Source organism: Anguilla rostrata, chromosome 1 (genome assembly GCF_018555375.3).
Source record: "Anguilla rostrata isolate EN2019 chromosome 1, ASM1855537v3, whole genome shotgun sequence".
Lineage (NCBI taxonomy): Eukaryota > Metazoa > Chordata > Actinopteri > Anguilliformes > Anguillidae > Anguilla > Anguilla rostrata.
The window spans coordinates 65,668,821-65,679,352 of NC_057933.1; the positions used below are offsets into that span (position 1 = coordinate 65,668,821).

General features: G+C 38.5%; 1 protein-coding gene across 1 annotated transcript; it reads left to right on the forward strand.

The window, feature by feature from the left end:
• Positions 1-121: 121 nt before the first annotated feature.
• On the forward strand, positions 122-9,527 carry LOC135264595 (uncharacterized). Its single transcript, XM_064353719.1, has 5 exons — positions 122-3,760; positions 4,044-4,730; positions 5,349-5,451; positions 7,547-7,635; positions 8,278-9,527. Exons 1-5 carry the CDS (start codon positions 3,641-3,643, stop codon positions 8,437-8,439), a joined length of 1,161 nt encoding a protein of 386 aa, XP_064209789.1. The 5' UTR covers positions 122-3,640; the 3' UTR covers positions 8,440-9,527.
• The last annotated feature ends 1,005 nt before the right edge of the window (positions 9,528-10,532 follow it).

The following is a 10,532-nucleotide window of genomic DNA, read 5'->3' on the forward strand; positions in this document are numbered from 1 at the left end:
TTTCGCGATCTGATTTAAAATTGTCTTCACAGCCAATTGCAGCTGGATGTGCTAATCTCGTTTGAGTGTTTGCAGTTATAAATAATGTAGTAGCTGTGTTTTCAAGTCGACCGTGATGGGTCTTCGGTCAGTATTGTTTGATATCTGAGTGGGTATGGACATTCTTCAATGTCCTTGCGGATTCACAAACTCCGCCCATAATTAAGAAAATCCAGCCCAGTAGGTCCCTTTGTGTGAAAAACAATTTTGAACAGGAAAGTGAACGGAAATGTTGTGTTCACTTTCAAAAAATAAAAATCTTATATTGCAGTTAGTCTAGAGAGAAATTGCCCCTGCACTCAAAATGAATTTTGCGGCACGCATGTTTCATAGATTGTTAACTAGAAAGGGAATTTCTTGAGTAATACTAAATCACCGCTAAAACCTTGTTTCTCCCTCCTTCACACGTAATCTGTGGCTTGCAAATCCAGATAGGTTTTTGTGTGCAATACTGCATCAATTGATTTGATTATCTTTCGTGGAAAGAGTTAAACGCATAGCGACATTAGGGGTGGTGGGGAGAATGAGGAGGCAGGTGGAGAAAGTGTGGCTTTCCATTTTGAGGGATGAGAAAGATAGAATGTGGAGTTGTGGAAGAGTGTAGCACTTGAATATTCAAGCGAATTGTAATTTCCTCAATTATGTATTAACAATACGTTTTATGTATTCCTCTGAGCATTCATTATTCATACGTAATTATTGATACATGAACTGTATTGTGGCTAGAACTAGAGTGATGGCCAAGCAGACCAACGAATACATAACATATGCAGTAATACATATTTTTATTATTTTTAAAAAGACACTCTAATAAATGTATTACATTACACTTTTTTCAAATTTGAGTCTAAGGTCATTGCATATGCTGGGTATAGTAAATAAAAAATAAAGATTTATAAAATAAATATTAAGATAGATTTTGAATGATCAAAAATAGCATGGTGACACAATATTGTTTCATTTTTTAAACCCCAATCAGTGATTAAAAAAAAAATATATATATATATGTTATGTGACATTTACTTTCAATTTGACCCAAACTTAATAGTTTTAAAGCAATTATTAGATCACAGGTACTGCATTTAGAGATGAATACATGGGTGCCGGGCTCAAAGGCATTTCTACATAATGCACGTCTCCCTTGCAGACAATATACATAGTGAGAAGCTCAAACTTATAGTAGGTTTGAACTTATAGTTATTTGCTTTGGTTTTGTTTTGAGCTCCTTATTTTCCACAAAGGGTTTAGTTTCAGTGATCAAGTGTCCATACTTTTAGTAATTATGACCCCACTGAGTTCCCATATTAGTCTATAATATTATCATTGACTCAATATAACCTCATTAGGAGTCATATACCATACAACACATTAAATGAAAGCATTTAATTAAGAGCAACATCTTGTTACATTTCAGTGATTGTAATTCTAGCTAGAATGAAAACCAGCATACAAAGGTGACCCATGAGTTTGGGAACCCCTTGATTAGACCACAGAAATTGATTTTATGTAGGAATACAAGAACAGTCTTTTGTTTTCCATTACTCATAAATCTTATGAATAAATGTAGCTAAAATGTCAGATCACGTACAGTGCAGTCCTTAAATACTATGGAACAGGAACTGATGATGGTGCAGAACAGACCTTTTTTCTTGCTTTGGCTCTGTACTCCACAATTTTAGACTTGTAATCAAACTATTTGGATGTGGTTAAAGTGCATATCCTTTTCTTAAAGGATAGTTTTAATACATTTTGGCTTCACCATAGAAATTACAGCACTTTTTATACATAGTCGCCCATTTCAGGGTACCATAATGTTTGGGACAAATGGCTTCACAGGTGTTTCTCATTAGTCAGGTGTGTTTAATTGCTTCCTTAGTACAGGTATTAGAGTGTTTTCAGTATCTGGTCTTGATTCCATGCTTTTGATTGCCTCTGGAGTCTGTTAATGAGACTGACAAATGTCAAGGAGACTGACACATAAGAAGAAAACAATACCATGTTTGGTAATATAATAACAAAACAGCCATTATGGTTTGTTTTCATAAATTAGTTAAGGCATAGAGCAATACTGTACAAGAACTGTCGATCAGTTTCATAATTACATACCAAGGTATTTCATTAATTCATTATTCCAATTAATTTATGTTCGATAAATGAATGAATTACAGTTGTATACTGCGCATGTACGTATCTGGTTAAAACGTTATTGCGGCGCAAAGGAGTCAACCTTCAAAGTGACCATTGCGACATTTTAATTCTTACAACTGGAGAGTGTGCAGTATATGAAATGTATACACTGAGAAAGGTGTCATTGTATATTAAAATAAAGGCTTATACAATTATGTGATGATCCTTGTTTAATGTTTTTTCCGAGTCAATTTTCCAGACAGTTAAAAGTGCCCTCGAGATGATGGGGTGGGGGGGACGGGACAGTTGATGACAGGACTCGATTAATGATGATGTTTCTAATGCATACATTCGGCGCATGCGCAGTATGACACGAGCGGACAAGGGCACAGCAAGGGAAGAGTGACATTCCTGCAACTTAGGAAACTTTAAATTGACTGATACCACCATAGACATACAGCATCCTTATACACATAACCTACTGTAAGTGCTGTGTTATTGTTATTAGATTGATTGCTATTTTGAGTGGTTTGGCCGCCTGAATCGGATTGCTGTTTCTCTGGAGCTGGCTAGCTAACTAGCCACAGGTAACTAACAGCAGGTTTAGATAGATAGCTAATAGCACACAAACATACTTGACAAGCTAACTTAAGCTAGCGATTTTGCCTATGAGTGTTCCGGTGTGTCAAGTTTAACAGCGAGTTAATATACCTGAGTTGTTGACACATAATCGTATGCCTGTGACAAATTATCACGATAGCAGCTGCTGCGCAGATACAGTTGGGTAATTAGCTAACTAATATTAGTTAGCTAATTTAGCTATCTATCTTTTACTTATGCCTATTGTTTTATATTACCTATATTTCTGAGTTTTATTCATGTGAATCTTTTTTGTCTCTAAAGCTTAAGTGATTCCATGAATTCAACATTTTGTGTCTAGCACCTTGAGCAAGCTGTCAAACAACCGATTGCTGTTACTCCTGTGACTGTGCGTGAGTGACTAATTGCGTTAGTAGCTACTCGTGTTTGGTCGGTCATGCGGTTCTTTAACTTTCTATAGCTCTGGGGCCAGTCGAGATGCTGTACATTAGCTCATCAGTAAAGGGTTGCAACGGTTGCTTTATTAGCAGGTTGATGTAGACGTAATGTAGGCTAGCAAGTACGTTAAGGGATTTAAATGATTACAGTTCTCCTGTATATCACATGTAAAAAAAAGAAACATTTTGTTGCTAACTACTGTACTGCTATATTTTTATGTTTTCATTAAGATAGAATGACAGAGCTTATGCCGTTTCATTGAAAACACAATATTACCTAAGTCAAAGTAACAATATAGTCAAAGCAAGTTTGTAGACAGAAAGATGGGAAAATCCGGGTGGGCTTTAATTTCACCGAACATCTTTGGATTGCAATCATAGACTTAAAATTTGTGGACCAATCAGTGACTGGGGTTTCCCCCTGCCCCCCGCGCTGAATGGCTGTAAGTAGAAGGGGCGCAGCGTTGTGGTTCACACGTGGGCGGAGCTTTGGCGGCAGCCCCGTTGTCCAGGGAGAGCGTTGGAAACTGCCTCAAGGAAAATACCTGTTAAAATCAGTAAGTTTTTTTGTTGTTGTTAGAACTATATTATGTTTGGGCATAATAATAAGGAGTTTTCACCAATGTCTCCCTGTCTGGCATTATTAAATGTAGTACAGTATCTGATATGGACTTCTTTATAATGAAAATATAATCACATCCAGTATTTTAGAAAAAATGTCATTTCCCCAAACAGATTGTTAAAATTATATGAGAAGTAATGGTTAAAATCATATGAATCAAAATTTAGAGTAGGTTTCATGTAAATTTTGCTGTCTCTAACCTTTGCAATCTCTTTCAGAATCATGATTTGTTTCCCATTAGTCCTTTCCGGACCATCAGCAACATCTCATCGGCCCTTGCCCCACTCAGTTGTACGTGCACTCAGACTGTCTGCCAGTCCACTGTCGACCCATTGATAACTCATCGTATCCCCAAAATCAGACAGCCAATTAAAGTCCCCTTTCGGGAAGAGACGGTCAGCTTGTGTGTGCTTCTGGGCCCTGGAGATGGTGGGGGCCAGCGTACCCTCTTAGAGGTCCCTCTGTCACAGTTCACTGGGTTCAGTGAGCTCTTGCCATCAAGACCCGCCAAGATCAGCGAGTTTCCTTTCCCTTTAACGACTGTGGACGGAAGGAGAGAGGATGACATAAATGTGAGAGGAGGAGAAAGAGGTGGCAAACGAGAGCCGACTGTGCAGGAGAAAGAGTCATTTCGAAGCTTCTTTGAGAAGGAGAGTTGCCCCGCTCCTTTTGTGTGGGGATCTTGCTTTTACTGCTTCCACTGTCCGGCTACACACAGCCTTTTATGGTATATGGACAAGTCAATGAGAATAACTAGACTGGAGCCCCAGACGTCAGCCTTCTCTACACCAACGCCTGTCTCTTACTATGCACACACAGTGACAGAAAGGGGCGAAGGAATGGACGAGAGAGAGAGGGAGAGGGAGGAGAAACTTGCTCTGATGCATGAGAAGATGAGGCATGAGGTGAGAGGGGGATGAGCAGGAAGGAGAGATGAGTGATGGTGAAAGAGGGAGGGGGTAGCATTGCACAGCGAATCTCTTGAATATTAACAAGAATATCCAAGGTGCATTTAAAATGTATGTGATGGCAGTTAACTTTAGGCTTCTTGAAGGTTGACTGGAATTTAATCATTCAAGAGACTTGTAGTTTGTTTAAACTACCAACAACCCAGAGGCAGCTGTTAAAATGAAGTCTTTATGGGTGATACTATGATGAAATGACAATAATTGTCATTATGCCCTGACCATTTATATGATCTATTGATGCAGCTTCTGTTTATTACATACTAATATACAATACCAGTTATGTTCATTTTCAGATACTATACTCATGAACTTTTCCATGAAATATGAAATTCTTAATTAAACTATATTCATTTAAATGGATTGAAGGCTCTATTTCGTGGGAAATCATCATTGCTCGGTTAACTACTGAAAACTGCTGACATCAGTTTTATGTAAATAATGAAATAATGCAAGGCTGATTAGTTCTGTTCTGGCTTCTGTGATAGGAATTGAAAATGGTATCATTACTGTCTTTCAAAATGTGATTGTGCTTCTGTTATTAATGTGGTTTTGCAGTTGCCTAGGTTCTTTTTGAAGAGTCATGACTACAGCATGTATTCCCCTGATGTTGAGTTCATCAATGGACTTTTAAACATCAAGACAAGGTATGCAATCTCCTGTTCCCAGATATTATAATGTATTTTGCTTGGCCAAAATTTTACCTTGAAATTCAGTTTTTGAGCAGGTAGTATTAAAACCACGAGTGGTATTTATTGTATAATTTATAATATAAAGTTCAGAGACAATATTACTTCTTAACATGAATTACGCTGAAATTTGCCCGGCACTCTAACCAGGCAATAGATGTAAGTTTTCTATGGTATGCTGTTCAGTAATATTAGGCAGGTATGGTGTGTTCCGCTTAATACTTCTTCTGGGACTTGTGGAAGGATTGTGAGGAGTACGCACTTGCCTGATTTGATAAAGGATGCATAAGGGGTACAGAAAATAAAGTTTTTTCAAAAATAATGAATTTCTGCTACCACTAATGATTTAATAATATCTAAAAACAAATTTAAAAAATAAAACTACAGTTAATTTTAAAAGTAATAAAAACAATATTCCCTTAATCAATGTAGTTTAATTTGCTATCTAAGCGATAGCTAGTTTGGTACATTCTGGCATTTTTTATATGGTTAATCTAACCAGTCTTTTAGGGTTAACCAGCAAAATGAGCATCCCCGACAAGTAGGTGTGGTTTTGTACCATGTACTATTTGGGACAAGACTCACACATCCCCATATTGTAGATTATTAATATAGCAGGTCATGGTCTCACAGTCCAAACTTTTTATACACAAAATTAAGAAGTTGTGGAAAAGATCATTTTTGTATTTGTTTCCTGCATGTCACATGATCACATAATTTAAGTTTTGTTGACTGTATGTGTATTTTAGCATTTTAATCCTATTGCTTCTAAGAAGTGTAATGAACCGGAAGCATCCTCATGTTCCTGACTTCCCGCCTGTCCAGGCCGCTGCTACCATGCCCCTGTCCCTGAAGGGCTGTGCGTGCTCTACTTGCGGATGTCCTGAGTGCTAGCTGAGCAAGCACGAGCGGCGATACGAGCCCACTGGGAGGGAGCGGGCTGCTGTCACTGCTGAGCCAGTTCACAGGAGGACAGGCATCTACGTCAGAGCTCTGCGCTGGGGTGGGGGCTAGCTTTCCACACGCTCGCATCGCTCTACAGACAACACAACAGTCCCACAACACAACGTCGCTCACACCTCTGGCACACACACCACTCACACACACAAAACACACCTCACACACACACACACACACACGCTCACACACACACACACAACAGCACTCACACACACACTCACACAACATCACACACACACACACACACTCACACACACACACACACACACACACACAACACACACACACACGCACACAACACCACTCACAACACACAACACACACACAGACACGCACACACAGCACTCACACTGCACACACACACACACACACCACACACACACACACATCACACACACGCACACAAAACACACACACCAAACATGCACACACACACACACACACACACACACACACACACACTCACACACAAACATGCACACACACACACGCACACATACACACACACACGCACACACACACACTCACACACACAAACATGCACACACACGCACACATACACACACACTCACACAAACATGCACACACACACACACACACACACAAACACACACACTCAGACACACACACACACACACGTGCACACACACTCACACACACACACACACACACACACACACATGCACACACACTCACAAACATGCACACACACACACACACATGCATGCACACACACTCACACACACACACATGCAGACACAAATGCACCTAGCTTTATACATTGTGTTCAATGTGTGGAACGTGTTAGTTTTATGTCCAGTAATACCATTTTTTTTGTTTTCTACATTAAATTTTTGTCTGTTTTTCTGTGCTCTTCATTAATATGGCAAAATAGGGACAGAGCATGTCATTAACACCGTTTCCTGATTTAAAGATGAAAATGTAAATAAATACAAACATTTAATTTGATGAAGTCTAGAACTGTGTGTAATGATAATATGTAACTCACTTTAGAAACATAGTGCAGTTGAATAGATACAATTAATATTGAATATTACATGTGTGGCACAGAACAATGTACAGTAATAGTGTATGTGTTACATTAAGTAGTTTCTCACTGTAACAGGTCTTACGATGCCTTCTCTACCTTTTACCTGGGGTCTGATGGGCTTGTCCACTGTCACAGAGTTGATAAGGTGAGACTTGGACTGTATTACATATAAAGAGAAGCGTGGCACAGTTCAACCAATTATAGGTTTAACTAAATGGATTGAATTAGATAATTATTACAATTTGTGAAACAATTGAATCCAAGACTTCACATTAGCAGCAACTGCAGCTTTTCTTCAGCAGAGCTTCATGCATTGTTAATCAAATGACAATGCTAATAACGTAGTAGGACAGTACAACACATAACTTTTCCTTTTTTACAATGTAAGTTGAAAATCCTCTTCACATTGTAAAATTGTCAGAAAAACAGGAATATTGTGGATAGCGTCATACTTTGGATAGGCTCTATATTTCACATACAACAGCCTGTGGCCGAGAGTTTAACTGAGCGATAACCTGAGGAACCATAGAAAACCACAGCCTACCTTTCCTGTGCTCCTGCTCATAATTTCTTAGAGGAATAGCTCAGGTTTGAACCCGCACCTACAGGGCACACCCACGCTTGTCGCTTGGCATTTTTTGAGTAGACCCCTCGGGAGCACAATCTGGTTCTCTGAAGCGCTGTTCCCTTTTATATTACAGAGATGAGAAATGGTCTGCTTCATAGACTGTGATAGATAAGTGTTACAATGAACTTCTGACTTCCTCTCTTGTCTTCCTCTCTCCAGGTCATGCCAGCCCAGCCCCCAGTTTTGCCGCGAGTAACCTCAGCACTGACCGGGGCATTGGTGGCCCTGGGACTGCAGGAGCACAGACCTGCCCTTAATTTACTGCCCTTCCTCTTCTTTCAGGATAGGGCTGGGGAGATAGTGAGGAGAGGGGCATACTGAACCTCCTGTAGAGATTGTGTAAGATTGTGTGTGTGTGTGTGCGTGCGTGTGCATGAGTGTGTGAGAGTGAGTGTGTGAGTGAGATGAAGAGAGCCCGCTGCATGTATTGTTTTAAGATGGAAGAGAACTAGGATATCACACAGAAATGTGTCCATTTATGATGGTGTAGGAGAGAGATATTATATATAATATGATATATAGAGATGCTTTGAGAATACATTCTGTCCTAATGACCCGACTACTTTATTTCCTTCATTCAAAATGAATGCAGTTCATTATTTTCTCTTTTGGAATTAATGTTTTATATAGCCACTCTGTTGTCTCTTACATTGTGGCTTTTTATTTAAAAATTAAGATAAATTATTACAATGAAATATAACCCTCAAATGAGCAAGGTCCTTCTTTACGTATGTATAACATACAGGTGTATAAGCAATACCTATATAATGTCTGTGTGTATACTATCTACCATTCATAATTGCTTACTGATTGAAGTTGTACATACTGTTCATCAGAAGAAATACTCAGTCTTGTACCATAATATTACATGCTGTGTAATGAATGCATCACTCAACATTGTTCAGGTATCAAACACATCATCTGCGTAGAGAAGCTTACAGACAGGCAATTGAAGGTAAGCTCCAGCTATATGGTGAAGGAAGAATTCAATGGGAGCTTTATAAACGTAGCCAGCAATGGCCAATGATTGTGGTTGATGTTTACAGACTTTAAAAGCACAAAGTTTAAATTTAAAAATAAGTTTCAAATTAAAGCACAGACCTTTTCTCATATAGCATTGATATAGTTATTTATATCAGGCAAATGATCTATCAATAAAATAATGTGCTTCTAACTGGCAAGATGGGATTATTGGACTGACAAGTCAGTTGAACTTGAAGCTGCAATATGGACCTTGCTGCTTATACAGTTGTCTGATTCAACTCTTGTGACCTGTGGTTAAACTGTAGCCTGTAACTGTATTCAATAATTTGACTTCAGCTATGGGTGTTTACTGCTCTGTGGTGAAATGTGTTTTGTTATACTTTATTTATCTAGGTGAGACCCAATAATAAAAATAATAATGTTCAGTGTGAGTGACGTGAGGTACCTCCATAGATATTGCTGCCACACAAAAAATTAAAGCAATTTTATTTTCCTTTTATCGCAATGGTGCACTGTGCCAACAGGTTCAAATATAAACCAGTAATAAAGTGACATTAGGTGTAGTCAATAGCACTAGCAAGAGTGTGAGTTACTTTTTACATGGGTGGTTGATAAGTAAATTAGATAATTTAAAAAGTTCCCTTTGTCTAATATTACATTTTGTCTAAAGGTCAGAAACCATTCAGACAAATATGCAATAACAGAGGAAATCAGGAAGGGGACATACTTTTGCATGGCACTGTATGCTGACTGTCCGCAATTTCTTTGCAAATTTTTTATCTGGTTGGTAGATTTGAACACTAGGACAGTTGCAGCCATTTAATTCCGCATGGATTTCTTTCAGAGAAACTACCTGTAGTTGGGTCTGGCTACTTGACTTTTATCTGTAATAAAATTTTACTCTCTAAAACCACCAGTTCTACTTTGCCCTGGATTGAAGAAGTGCACTGTGTGTGGAAATCAGTCTACAGTGAATACAGATACCAGGGTACCAGATTGCTATTACTGTAGGTATAGCATGGAAGCAACTACAACACCACGTGTGAGTTAGTAGAAATCTGTGAGCTACCAATTCATTGAAGGATCTCTGATTTGAGACTGAGGTCTCATGTATTACATTGATTTATGGCAACTATCAATATCTACAACTCTCAATATTAAATACTTCTCAGAGTTCTTCTGTTGAAGTTATGTTCTTTATTTCACAGCAGGTTATATTCATAAGCAAAATAACCAATTGTCTTTGGGAAAAGCAAAGGATAATACAGCCAATAAAATATAAACATGTCCAAGTAACATGGGCACTTCACGGAAAATAGAAATAACTGGCAACAACTATTTTATTTCACCTTTATAAGAACCTGAAATCTGTGTGCTGCAATTTATGTCCATATTCTCTCACTGTAAAAAAGAATGTCACCAATTTCCAG

What these genes read in the sequence shown, in the direction of transcription:
- LOC135264595 (XM_064353719.1), top strand. Translation starts at nt 3,641, where the DNA reads ATGGCTGTAAGTAGAAGGGGCGCAGCGTTGTGGTTCACACGTGGGCGG. An exon ending in ATGAGAAGATGAGGCATGAG is followed by an intron (nt 4,731 to 5,348) that starts GTGAGAGGGGGA and finishes GTGGTTTTGCAG; the next exon opens with TTGCCTAGGTTCTTTTTGAA. An exon ending in ACTGTCACAGAGTTGATAAG is followed by an intron (nt 7,636 to 8,277) that starts GTGAGACTTGGA and finishes TCCTCTCTCCAG; the next exon opens with GTCATGCCAGCCCAGCCCCC.